The 14,251-nt window shown below is 40.1% G+C and overlaps 1 protein-coding gene across 2 annotated transcripts; it reads right to left on the bottom strand.

Moving 5' to 3' along the window:
- Positions 1 to 7,805: 7,805 nt before the first annotated feature.
- LOC115208341 (transcription factor 15) lies at positions 7,806 to 11,568 on the bottom strand. 2 transcript variants are annotated; one of them, XM_029776307.1, is made up of 3 exons: positions 11,531 to 11,568; positions 10,619 to 11,021; positions 7,806 to 8,174 (listed from the first exon to the last, which is right to left on the bottom strand). In XM_029776307.1, exons 1-3 carry the CDS (start codon positions 11,542 to 11,544, stop codon positions 8,109 to 8,111), a joined length of 483 nt encoding a protein of 160 aa, XP_029632167.1. In that variant the 5' UTR covers positions 11,545 to 11,568; the 3' UTR covers positions 7,806 to 8,108. The 2 variants fall into 2 exon arrangements, with proteins under 2 accessions (XP_029632167.1, XP_029632166.1); XM_029776306.1 differs by lacking the exon at positions 11,531 to 11,568 and having other exon boundaries at positions 10,619 to 11,458.
- Between the last annotated feature and the right edge of the window lie 2,683 nt (positions 11,569 to 14,251).

Raw genomic sequence — 14,251 nt, 5'->3', positions numbered from 1 at the left:
TACACAACATAAAGGTTGTAAACCTGATATACACAGTGTAAAAGCTTTTCAAGTTAGTGTTTCCGTTATAACGTCTTTCTACCAATTTTAATGACATCACAAAATAGACATTCATTTTCCATATTCCATCTCTCATCATTCAGATGTTGAAATATATTGCCCCAGTGTTCATTGTTTGATGTTGAAATTTTGGTTGACCACTCTTCTGTAACACAAAGACATTCCATTCACCCAAACTAGAGACCAGAAAAGAGTCGGTCTGCTTCACATCCCCTCCGACTCCCTGAGACACCAACCCCTGGGTGAAAGTTAACTCCTCCTCCTACTCTCAATCACTTCCTTCCTTAGTTCTCTAAACCCACAATATGATATGAGATCGTGACCCTGTAGGTCAGAATTCAGTCTTTAGCAGCATTCCGAACCAGTTCATCACCTCTAACCCTGTGATGTTACTGGTATTTATTCACAATATGTACTGTATAGCGTATAATATGTAATTTTATGTCATCTGGTATGTATTCTCCTGATACTGAGGGATCTGTCTGTGAATTAGAGGTGAATTGTATTGGGCAGGCTTTTGTTCCAGTCCAGTACTAACACACCGGATTCAACATAGCAACCTCTCATTGAGACTTGATAAGCTGCATCAGGTGTGTTAATGCTGGTATGTAACACCCTATAGCTCTCCAGGACCAGGGTTGGCCACTCCTGGCTTGGGGAGTGTGTGTGGGGGTCTGGGTTAAACCAAGTACGTCTCTCTGTTTTTAAGGTTTATAACTGTTTGTATGTATTACATTCCTCTGACCCAGATTATATTGTTGCACTTTGATTAACTTAAGAGACACCATACTGCAGGTAATAACGTCATCATAGGAAAAAGGAACGACATTGATAGTCTATTTGTCTCTCATGCTCTCTTCCCCTACTTCTCTTTCTCTGACTCCCTCTCTCTGTGAGGAGAGGATAATACTGATACAAGCACAAACTGAAGCGTCTGTGTGAACTGAAAGACTGAAATATTGTAATACAGTTTGACTGAAGCAATAAAGTTGGCTGAGACTGTGTGTGTCCTGAAAAGCGCTTAAATGTATTATTTATTATTATTATTATTATTATTATTATTATTAATGTGTTTGCTGTTTGTTTCTGATGACACTCGAGAGGTCTGTGTGCATGAGTGCCAATAATGTATCGTGCCAGAATATGATTATTGATTTAAAAACAAATGTTCTTGTCTATTTTGGAATCATTAAACCTTTTTATATATATATATATTAACATTAATTGTAATACCAGAGGCCAAATGCAAGGTATTGATGCATTAAATGGTTCATTTAAATAGGATATGAACAGAAAATGTAAGGTGGCCACATAACATTTTGAGTTGTTTAGACATAATTTATTGTAACTATGTTTTTGACTATCATTTTGGAGGAAATCATTTTTTCACTTTTGTTTTGGCCACATGGCAACTACCCAGATACAGTTGAAGTCGGAAGTTTACATACACTTAGGTTGGAGTCATTAAAACTCGGTTTTCAACCACTCCACAAATTTCTTGTTAACAAACTAGTTTTGGGAAGTCGGTTAGGACATCTACTTTGTGCATGACACAAGTCATTTTTCCAACAACTGTTTACAGACAGATTATTTCACTTATAATTCACTGTATCACAATTCCAGTGGGTCAGAAGTTTACATAAACTAAGTTGACTGTGGCTTTAAACAGCTTGGAAAATCCCAGAAAATGATGTCATGGCTTTAGAAGCTTCTGATAGGCTAATTGACATCATTTGAGTCAATTGGAGGTGTACCTGTGGATGTATTTCAAGGCCAACCTTCATACTCAGTGCCTCTTTGCTTGACATCATGGGAAAATCTAAAGAAATCAGCGAAGACATCAGAAAAAAACTTTAAGTCTCGCAAATGGGCCTTCCAAATGGACATTTACCCCAAGCATACTTCAAAAGTTGTGGCAAAATGGCTTAAGGACAACAAAGTCAAGGTATTGGAGTGGCCATCGCAAAGCCCTGACCTCAATCCTATAGAACATTTGTATGCAGAACTGAAAAGGCGTGTGCGAGCAAGGAGGCCTACAAGTCTGACTCAGTTACACCAGCTCTGTCAGGAGGAATGGGATAAAATTCACCCAACTTATTGTGGGAAGCTTGTGGAAGGCGACCCGAAACGTTTGACCCAGGTTAAACAATTTAAAGGCAATGCTACCAAATACTAATTGAGTGTATGTAAACTTCTGACCCACTGGGAATGTGATGAAAGAAATAAAAGCTGAAATAAATCATTCTCTCTACTATTATTCTGACATTTCACATTCTTAAAATAAAGTGGTGATCCTAACTGACCTAAAACAGGCAATTTTTACTAGGATTAAATGTCAGGATTTGTGAAAAACTGAGTTTAAATGTATTTGGCTATGTAAACTTCCGACTTCAACTGTATTTTAAGAGGCATCTGGACATCTAACAGACAACAGTCAAATGTTAATTAATTTAAAGAGAAATGAATAAATGAATAAAAGCATAAAACAAATACACCCCACTCCATATATATTTTTCAACCCAAGGGGGCGATATGTAACTTTCATCTGTGAAAGTTCTCACTGAGTTACAGAAAGGCTATAGTACGCCTACTGAACCTGTGTTCACACACACAGTTGTAAATGCGGGTTGTGTTGTTGTCTACTTTCAGTCTTGCTTGCCACTTCCCACTTCAAAATGGTTAGGCTAGACTGGATCCATATGAAATGTCACCCAGGCCTTGCAGATGTTTCAGATATGCATCTAGGCATTTGAATGGACATGGTAAAATGACAATTTTTTTTACAAACAACAAACAGAAAGTATCCCACATTATGTGTTTTTTTATTTTAGGGAGGAGCTCCTCTCTTTCCAATGTAGGTAGCCTAACGTTTACATGTAGGTCCCAGAGGTTATGGGTCAGTGTGCTTCTGTTAGTGAGGCTATTCATTGCGCTCTGTGGGTCCTTGATTGAGGATATCCTCCTAACAATTGCTCCTGGTTTCGAAATGAAATATGGGCCACATTTTAAGTTTCAGACATCTAGTCGTCTACACTCAGTTAGCCAGAAGAGTTTCCAATCTACTGTAAAAACAAAAATAAAACGCACACACTCACAAACATTGGAAAAGGTGTGAAAGTGTCAGCCGTCTTGAGTGAAAAGAAAATAGACTTAGACCACAATTTACATATTGAGAACTCATTCCTTTAAGTCATTTAGATCATCTCATGTCGAGGTTAGGATATACAGAAAATAGTTGGTCATTGAGGGTATGGCAAGTAGTTTAATACATTTCTAGAGTGGGTGATTTACATACTGTAAGCTTTTGCCTCAACAAGCACAGAGTTACACATTTGTGGTGATGAAACCATTAGATAGAGAGAGAGAAAAAAAATATATGCTAAACAAGACAAGGATTCCATGCCCTGAGTTATTCATTTAACTTACAGAGGACTCAGGATTGTGTTTATGGTAGATGGACGTCAAGGCCATATCCATAAAGCTCCTAAGAGTGCTGATCTAGGATATATATATATTTTATAGATCATAATGAATAAGATGACATGGACAGAGAGGACCTGATCCTAGATCTGCAGTGCTACTCTGAGAGTGTTTTGTGCATACAGTTTCTGATATTATACAAGCACTTGACCCCCAGTGACCCCATGCTCCTGCTCAAAACAATAATGAACTATTACGCCCTGATGGATGGTTACTAAGGATGGAAGCCTCTTTCCTCTTGAAGGGCTGCTTGCGCACTCATATTGTTTAATTATTTTGATGGGAGAAATCGGGCTCGAAATTAGCCGCCTTTTCACCTCAGCATTAAGGACACCGCCCAGCGGCAGGAGCGGGAGCCAGGGAAACACAGCAATCAAGGCCCGGCCCTGGCCCCAGCAGACTGACATTGTCTCTAGGCTAATGTCTCAGGGCATTCCTTCACTTCCTCCCTTTGCGTACTGTAGGGAAACAATAGCCCCCAGTGTGTCCACCGGGTGGAGAGTGTGTCAACAGTATCGCTCCTACAGTACACACACACCCACCCACGCAGGCGCACACACACACACCCACGCAAGAGAGCACACACATGCAAGCGTGCACACACACACACACACACACACACACACACACACACACACACACACACACACACACACACACACACACACACTGTTTCCCTCCCTCTGTCTGGCTCTGGTTAGGCCTGCTTGGCTGGATTCAGTTGCTCCCCACACTCCCATCCCTCTTCCACGGAAAAAAAGGATCATGACATCATAAAAAATCAGAAGCATTGTATCCAAGGCCCTGTCTCATGAAAGGGCTGCAGTGCGTGTCTGAAGGCGATTAGCTCTTCTGACATGCAGGTTGGACAGGAAGCTTTAGGCTGAACGGGGCCCAACCTCCCTTGTGGATTGTGTGAGATAAGGCACAATAAGGGTTTGTTTTGGTCGAAGCGTGGTGGAGAGAACTGTATCACAATATTAGCCCTATTTGTCCCATGGTTCCCTCAGCAAATGTCTAGCATGTGGCTGGACAGGAATTGAGTAAGTGCTGCATGGGGACTCCTTTGACAAGACAATTTACTTTAAAGTGTATATCTTCCTTTTATTCCGTCTCAACTCAATGGCAGTCAAATGTTCTGTTCTCAACAACATACAGGCTGTTGCTGTAAATGCTCTGTCAACTTAATAAAGGTAAGTAACAACAGCATCCTCCATACCAGGTGGTGTTACAGTAGCCTACAGGTTGTTGTACTGTAACAGTGTAACACATTTTCTCTCATAACCTTACCAGCTGTTAGGGACTTTGTGAAACAGTACATTCCTCTGGACTATAATACATGATGGAATGCCAGGCTTTCCCACCCATTAATTAAAATTAGAAGCTGGACATCTGGACCCCAGCTCTGCAGGCTGATGTCAGGACTGGCACTGACCCAGGACGTGCTGGCCCCACAGGGAGGGCCTTTGCCGGGTCGGCTGTTCCTGCTTTTCCTTCCTGTTCCTCCGTGACATCTTCCTGCCCCGGGGGCTTCTGGGGGCCATTTGAAGGGGCCTCACTGGGCCCCAAGACCCAGAGTTACAGAATAAGCTCAGTCAAACAGCCGTTTCTAATTTGTCCCGTTTTGACAGTGATTTTAAATGTTTAATATTCTTTAAAGCATTTGCTTTAGTCTGCCTGGAGTGCCAGGTGGACGGGGTTTGCACCTTTGCAACTATTCTATTGGTTCAATTGCGCCAGGCAAGCTCAATCAAGCCCAGTGAAAGTATGCCAAATGATTTTGAATAGTTTTTGAACCCAGGTCTGTTTGACAGCAGGTGGAGAAGGGACTGGGACTAGGAGCATTTGTATGCAAGTGCAAAATGAATTGTACATTATTGATGGGTTGTGGCTGTAACTACAACAATGCCACTTTGTAACACTTGCCATTTACAGTAAAGTAGTAATTGTGGTGACATGACAACATTCCAAATCTGGTGATGGGAGCTGTGATATTGAAGCCTGACTGCCAGTCTGTTTAGCTAACATTCCACTCCACGGCACATAACGTGGAGTGCAAGGAGTGGAACGTTAGCTTAACAGACAGACAACCAGGCTACTGATATTCTTTTATTGGCCTTATGTTATCAGAGGTAACCAACCACTCAAACAATGTCACAGCATGTGTGTAATGAGGAAAATACATCATATAAGTCTATTTGAAATTACAAGTTGGCTTTATGACAGAGGATTTAAAGAAATGACTAAATCTTAACTTACACAGGTTTAGAGGTGGTTTACAAAACAATAACTCACCTCTTATAAACTCTCTTTCTCTCTCTCTCTCTCTCTCTCTCTCACTCACTCACTCACTCACTCACTCAGACATACAAAGGCATGCACACACGCACCCACACACACATACACACAACTCTCTGACCCCTCCATACCTCTCCAGCTCCGGAGAGTTGTGATTTACGCCATTAACATATCAGCAGCTGTGTTTTGCTCAACACAGGCTGCTAGGTGATATTAGGTGTGACTAATCAATAGCACATGTGCATTAAAACCCGCAAGATTTACTCAAACACACCAGTGTTAAAGCCCTGCAGCTTACTGCTTCCTAGGATCCTCTGCAGCTGTTGAAATACAGCTTCAATAAGCCAAAACCATTGAATGGTTTATACTCTAAGTGCACTGTACTGTAGACTTGCGAATTGATAGACATGGATCTGAAACTAAAACACTGAATTTGTTCAATTGGTAACACTTTGCTTTAAGCCAACAGAGTCAATGCATTATGTGATAATCATTGTAAACCTTGTCTTGAAAATGTATGACTGACCCCTTTATAATGTCTTATAATCATCTCATAATGAGTTTGAGTCAGTGGAAATGTTAAACATATATAATAGTGCTGAGCAATTAAACCAACATATTTTTTGGTTTTTAAACAACTAATTGACCGACGCTGGTTCAATTTAAACTTGTGCGGCGCAGACACGGAGACAGAAGAGAGAACGCGCGATCAAAAGAGGGAAGTAAAGCAGTTGCTTCATGAGCCTGAAAATGCATGATCTAAGCGATTGATAGTTGTTATTCAGCAGTCATAAAAATATGCCTTATTTACTTTGAAGAACTACTAAAATCGTGATTTTGTCAGATTGCAGAGGCAGCTGCTCTATATAGATAAGATGATGACTTGGAATGAAAAAATAAAGGCATCAAATAAAAAAAATATTTTCTTAAATGAACCTGAATAAATTATGATTAATAAGTGATAAGCAGTAATGGGCAGTCACTACCATCCATTGACTTGTATTAATTGTGTTATTCTGTGTTACACCATTCAACCCACATAATGCATAGTGCATTTAATGCAAAACATAAATTAGAAACTGAAATCGAAAACCATGATACATTTTTTAAAATAATCAATCTGAAACCGAACTAACCTCAAAAATAATTAATAGATAGAGACATGACATTTTTAAGCCTTATTATAAGACATTAATAGAGGCTCCTATATGTGTTTATAGGTCCCGTGTGGCTCAGTTGGTAGAGCATGGTGTTTGCAACGCCAGGGTTGTGGGTTCGCTTCCCACAGGGGACCAGTACGGAAAAAAAACATGTATGAAATGTTTGAAATGTATGCATTCACTACTGTAAGTCGCTCTGGATAAGAGCGTCTGCTAAATGACTAAAAATGTAAATGTAAAATGTTTACAGAAACAGGTTATAAAGCATTAACTAAAGTGCAGTCTTTAACTAAAGTGTTACCAATTGTTCAACTCACTACCTTTGGCTTTTACCATCTTTTCCTGATATTGGGCATCGGTCCAGCAATGTGCCACACATTTTGATGGTTTCCATGAGTAATCATTAGTCTTGACAAAAGATCTACCGACACTATTCATGTTGCCTTTCCTGTTTTCCCTTTAACGTTTTAGAGCAAATATAGAGCGTGATGATTCAGAGTGATTCATGTATTCCTCACACACTGACATGTCCTATCCTTATTAGGCTCAAAAGGCCTTTGGTTGGCAACTTTAAAATTGGCCAATCTCAGATATTTTGGAAAGGCCCTATCTCACGCACTTTCTTAGCAGAGATTCCTTAGCATTGCTGAAGGATAAGGTAAACTGTATCGGAAATTCCCAGACATACTTTATCTTTAAAAACTCTGTTACATCACCTTGTTGGTAGACATTTTGTAAGTTATATCAAAATAACACCACAACATTGTTGGTATTGAGGGGCTGAAATAAAGACTAGGGACAACTACAACTATGTAAAAATATAATTTTAAAGCAAAATTCAAAATGGTGTTGAAAAGGCAACCAAATAAAGTCTCATTTATGACAATGTTCTTCCAAAATCACCTTTTCCATAACCAGCATTGCGGCAGAGAGGAGTAGCCTTTTCTCACACGAACAAATTCCTGAAACGCGTCTTTTTGACAGTCTTTTCCCAAAGTTGGAGGGCATTCTGGCCTATGTGTCGGTATATGTACAGTGGGTGTGTTAGCTAGAGTTTTTTTCCCTGAGGTGCTGACTTGAATTCAACAATCCTTGAAGTCTGAGAGCCGTCTATTTTCGGCTCATTCGTAATGCACTGGCTCCACGCATTTTCAGACAACCCCGACCATCTTTCCCCTGCAAAAACAAATATCGTGTTAGGCCAAAAAGTTGCAATAACATCAGAATTGATTTCTGTCCTGAAAATTCTGTGGTTGGAAACATCTGCAACCAAAACATGAATACTACATGCTGTCTTTGACTTAACACTAGAGTCTGAGCCTATAAAAAATGATTTGATGAAACATTGAATTTGGCCTTACTGCTATTAGCCCATAGAAATGCATTGAATAACATGGAAAAACAGATATTTAAAAAACTATTCTAAAGGAAATTTGTTTTGAAGTGTCTGGACTATATCTGAGCAATACAGTATAAGAAAGATGAGGAAACTCAAAAGAAAAAATGTTTAACACATATTTAACCCCCTTTTTTAGGCACAAAATGAATTCCATGACATAGACTGACCAGGTGAATCCAGGTGAAAGCTATTATCCCTTATTGATGTCACTTGATAAATCCACTTCAATCAGTGTAGATAAAAGGGGAGGAGACAGGTTAAAAAAGCATTTTTAAGCACTGAGACGGATTGCGTATGTGTAATTGATATCAACAACCCCTCAGCCCCTCCTCAGTTTTTCCCTTTAAAGGATATCTTAGCAGACTGAAAATGAAATGAATAACTACATGACGTCCCAAACGGGATCATTTGCCAGTCGGGTGTTTTCTCTCAAGAAGATGTTTGACAGATTGAAGCTGAACTGATGGATACCTATTATGATGAATCTTCATGTGACCTGGCAAGAAAGTATTTTTGTTAACATCCTAGTATTATTTTTATGCCATATTATCATTGTGACATTAACTATGTTTGACATTTATTTGTTTGGATATACTGGAATAACTAGACTACAAATCTAATACTAATTTTAAGTGGCCAATCAAAACAAGTCTAGGGTTAATTAAACATGCTACTACCTTTGTAGAGGATATTGAATGCAACAAAAGTAGACTATAATTAAGCAATAATTCCCAAGGGGGTGTGGTATATTGCCAATATACCACGGCTAAGAGCTGTTCTTACGTACGACACAACAAGGAGTGCTAGGACACAGCCCTTAGCCGTAGTATATTGGCCATATATCACAAACCCCTGAGGTGCCTTATTGCTATTATAAACTGGTTACCAATGTAACTAGAACAGTAAAAATACATGTTTTGTCATACCCATGGTATACGGTCTGATTTCAGCCAATCAAAATTCAGGGCTCGAATCACCCAGTTTATAATAGCATATTTTTTTTTTTTAAGAATATCCTTTTGAGCATGTTGAAGTTATTAATTACACTTTGGATGGTGTATCATTACACTTAGTCACTACAAAGTTATAGCTGTCTTTCCTAACTCAGTTGCCGGTGAGGATGGAAAACCCTCAGGGATTTTACCATATGAGGCCAATGGTGGCTTTAAAACAGTTACAGAGTTTAATGGCTGTGATAGGAGAAAACTGAGGATACATCAACATTGTAGTTCCTCCACAATACTAACATAAATGACAGAGTGAAAAGAAAGAAGCCTGTACAGAATAAAATATTCAAAAACATGCATCCTGTTTGCAATAAGGTCACTAAAGTAAAACTGCAAGAAATGTGGCAAAGAAATCAACTTTATGTCCTGAATACAAAGTACTATGTTTGGGGCAAATCCAACACAACACATCAATGAGTACCACTCTTCAAATTTTCAAGCATGGTGGTGGCTGTATCATGTTATGTATGCTTGTCATCGGCAAGGACTTGGGAGTTTTTTAGGATAAAAAGAAATGGAATAGAGCTAAGCACAGGCAAAATCCCAGAGGAAAACCTGGTTCAGTCTGCTTTCCAATAGACACTGGAAGACAAATTAATCTTTCAGCAGGACAATAACCTAAAACACAAGGCCAAATATTCACTGGAGTTGCTTACCAAGACGACATTGAATGTTCCTGACTGGCTTAGTTACAGTTTTTCCTTAAATTGGCTTGAAAAATCTATGGCAAGACTTGAAAATGGCTGTCTAGCAATGATTGATAACCAACTTGACAGAGCATGAAGAATTTAAAAAATAATAATATGCAAATATTGTACAATCCAGGTGTGCAAAGCTCTTTGAGACTTACCTAGAAAGACAGCTATAATAGCTGCCAAATGTGATTCTAACATGTGCTGACTCAGGGGTGTGAATACTTATATAAATGAGATATTTTTGTATTTTTGCAAACTTTTTGAAAAACATGTTTTCACTTTGTCATTATGGGGTATTGTATGTAGATGGGTGAGAATAGTTTGTGTAATCCATTTTGAATTCAGGCTGTAATACAACAAACTGTGGAATTAGTTAAGGGGTATGATGACTTTCTGACGGCACTGTACACTAACTACTAGGCTGTCAAGGGTGCCATGCTGCCTGTCTAGTCTACTATGTAAAATAGTATAAATATATTTGGAATTCATACTTGACATAGCACTGTCATGCACGCTTACCCCTTTTCGCTGGTTGCTCAAGCAAAAGGTGCAGATAGTTCTGGGTTGCTTCCTGTCTCCATTTCCTTGCGCGCGGTACACTGCACTCAGGCACGGCTGCCCATCCTCACGCCCGTCACCAAGCATCAGAACGTTGGCCAAGTGTGAGATGTAGCTGGACGCCAACCGGAGCGTTTCAATTTTGGAGAGCTTTCTGTCCACCGGCTCCGTGGGTATGAGTGTCCGGAGCGCGGTGAAGGCGGTGTTGACGCTCTGGGTCCGGTCTCGCTCCCTGGCGTTGGCTGTGTTGCGCTGTTTGACCACAACAACCCCACCGACTCCCACCATGCGGGAAAGCTGCCGACAAGTCTTATCTGAAGAGGCACAGCATTCATAGCTCTGGTCAGAGCTGCCGTCGCTCTCGCTGCGGTTCTCCTCGTCGTCCGAGATCATGTTGAGATCAGGAGGGTAGGAGGAGAAGGGGTGAGTTGCCACCGGCCGAAGCATGGTAAAAGCCATTATAAACTAAAGTATAACCCAATTACAATGAATTTAGTATTCCTTAGATAATAAGCCTACAGTTTAATATGTGCTCATGGACAGCCGTTGAGGTCAGAACTTGCATAGGAATACCCCCTCGAATAGGAAAAAATTGTTTTGACATATCCTCATAGTATGGTGTTGCCGGATGGTCAACAGTGAGTGCTTGAGTGAGCTCTTATAGCCAGCCCACTGTAGCTCAGCAGAAGAGGAGGGGTTGTTTGGAACATGCAAACCAATCTGTCCAAAAGGACCAATTAGGCTACAGTCCAACAGTAACCATTGCCCTTCAAAATTATATTTTAGACTATAAACAACTTGTATTATTTTAATAGGTCAGTATCATTTCAATAAATTGAAGCATTATTTGCATGATATGTTGAAGCCAAGTACCTTAACTCCTCCATGGAGCTGAGCGCAGACTAGTTTTTTAAATGAACCTCAGACTCCTTCGAGTCGCTATGCTTTGACCCTTCAAACTTGTACATTCTTAAACCCTTACCGTGTACATATGTTTGTCCTCTGTTGTTGCGTGCCTGTCTTTGTTTACTGAAATCCATACTTTTTAATAAAACAACCACCGACTGTTTCCTTGTTGAGATTCAATTGGCACATGCACCTTCTTTCTGAGTTGCCATCTTGATCAGCAGCAATGAGGAAACAGTCGGTGTCTGTATTTGGTTCACGTTTTATTAAAAAAGTTTAAGAATTAACATATTTTAAGTATTGACTCATAGTGATTCGAAGGATTCGGAGATTCATTAAAAAAAACTCTAGTCTGTGATTAACTCTGTGAAGGAGTTGAAGAACTTGGCTAGATAATTATTTATTTAATTCCCATTTGGATTTGGATTTATTAGGGATCCCCTGGCAGCAGCTACTCTTCCTGGGATCCAAACGCATTAAGGCACTTACATTACACATAAAACAAAAGATAGAACAGTACATCATATAACATTGTTACACCACTACACATCTGCAGTGTGTGTGCTAGTGCCTGTGTGCGTATGCGTGTGTCTTTACCTGTGTGTGTCTTCACAGTTCCCGCTGTTCCATAAGGTGTATTTTATTCTGGTTTTTTTTCAATCAGATTCTACTGCTTGCATCGGTTACCTGATGTGGAATAGAGTTCCATGTAGTTGCGGCTCTATGTAGTACTGTGCGCCTCCCAAGGTCTGTTCTTGATTTGGGGATTGTGAAGAGATCTCTGGTGGCATGTCTTGTGGGGTATGCATGAGTGTCTGAGCTGTGTGCTAGTAGGTTAAACAGACAGCTTGGTGCATTCAGCTTGTCAACACTTCTTACAAAAACAAATAGTTATGAAGTCAATCTCTCCTCCACTTTGAGCCATGAGAGATTGACATGCATATCATTAATGTTAGCTCTCCGTGTACATTTAAGGGCCAGCCGTGCTGCCCTGTTCTGAGCCAATTGTAATTTTCCAAAGTCCCTCTTTGTGGCACCTGACCACACGACTGAACAGTATTCCAGGTGCGACCAAACTAGGGCCTGTAGGACCTGCTTTGTTGATAGTATTGTTAAGAAGGCAGAGTAGCGCTTTATTATGGGCAGACTTCTCCCCATAATAGCTACTGTTGTATCAACATGTTTTGACCATGACAGTTTACAATCCAGGGTTACTCCAAGCAGTTTAGTCACCTCAACTTGCTCAATTTCCACATTGTTCATTACAAGATTTAGTTGAGGTTAAGGTTTTAGTGAATGATTTGTCCCAAATACAATGCTTTTAGTTTTCGAAATATTTAGGACTTACTTATTCCTTGCCACCCATTCTGAAACTAACTGCAGCTCTTTGTTAAGTGTTGCAGTCATTTCAGTTGCTGTAGTAGCTGACATGTAAAGTGTTGAGTCATCCGCATACATAGACACACTGGCTTTACTCGTTAGTAAAGATTGGAAAAAGATTGAAAAAAATAAGGGGCCTAGACAGCTGCCCTGGGAAATCCCTAATTCTACCTGGATTATGTTGGAGAGGCTTCCATTAAACAGTCTTTGACACTGGAGGCTGCCATTGCCAATTTATTATGTACTACAATTACAACATATATCTTTACCAGCAATGTACTTATTTAAATAGGCCTAGTGCCATTTTTGTATATTCAAAAGATTACATTAGTGTGATTATGCATAGGAATGTGAGGCGTGAAACTCTCACCACATATAAAGTGAGATTAAAAACGTAATGATGTTCTGTTGTTTGTGCAGCACATGAAAAGCTGCTGCAATGCAAAACAACTAAAACCACAGCTCTGACGGCCTATTATAGCTCCTTATCATGTAATCCAATTAAAGTACACCTACAAAGAAACATTTTATAAGTGTTGTCTATGCTCCTCATAGAGATAACAACACTTTACTTAAACCATCAAAGTATGATGCTTTATAACTTGTTTAAAGATTTCAAACCTTAATAATATCTTATAGCAAGGTTTATGATATGTTATGTCTTTCTATGTTTAATATTTTCAACTGTTAGAGTCTAAAGCCCCTGTGACAGATCCTGTCCTCAGAGGCCAATCTAACAGTGGCGCAACAGCGAGCCCTGGTTAGTTTGTCTAATGGGTTAAGTGAGCTGGGTAAATAAACAGGCAGCAGATGCTGGAGGGGATCAAGCCCTCCACTTTCTCTAAATACGTCCCAAATGGCACCCTATTCCCTATATAGTGCACTACTTGTGATGGGCCTTGGTCATTTGGGATGCAATCACTGACTGTGGAAAAGCAAATGGCTTCCAGATTTGCTGGTGTGTGACATCAAAGGACCTCTTTGGCCTGTTTTTACAATCACAACCTCTGACACATCAAGCCACCAGCAGGCCCTGCTGGCTCTGGTCCTAACTCAGCTGCACCAACAATGGCGACCTGCAGAAGACCCGGTCCTCGCTTGTAAACCGTGACACAGCAAGATTCTTTTTACTGCTCCTCAGCCGCGACCAACTCGACCCCTTGCTCACTTTCCCCAACCTCACAGTTTGGAACCGTAAATACTTTGGCCCCCCGCACCAAGGAATGCCTTTAAAAACCTGTTGAGGCAATTAACTAAGGGATATTGAGTTTGCAGTCACAGTGTGTCGCACTCTATGGCAAGACACAT

Source organism: Salmo trutta, chromosome 14 (assembly GCF_901001165.1).
Source record: "Salmo trutta chromosome 14, fSalTru1.1, whole genome shotgun sequence".
NCBI classification, from domain to species: Eukaryota; Metazoa; Chordata; class Actinopteri; order Salmoniformes; family Salmonidae; genus Salmo; species Salmo trutta.
The sequence above is the reverse complement of the archived record's forward strand: the minus strand, read 5'-3'. Positions and strand labels throughout refer to the sequence as shown.

What these genes read in the sequence shown, in the direction of transcription:
- LOC115208341 (XM_029776306.1), bottom strand. Translation starts at nt 11,116, where the DNA reads ATGGCTTTTACCATGCTTCGGCCGGTGGCAACTCACCCCTTCTCCTCC. An exon ending in TGAGCAACCAGCGAAAAGGG is followed by an intron (nt 8,175 to 10,618) that starts GTAAGCGTGCAT and finishes TTGTTTTTGCAG; the next exon opens with GGGAAAGATGGTCGGGGTTG.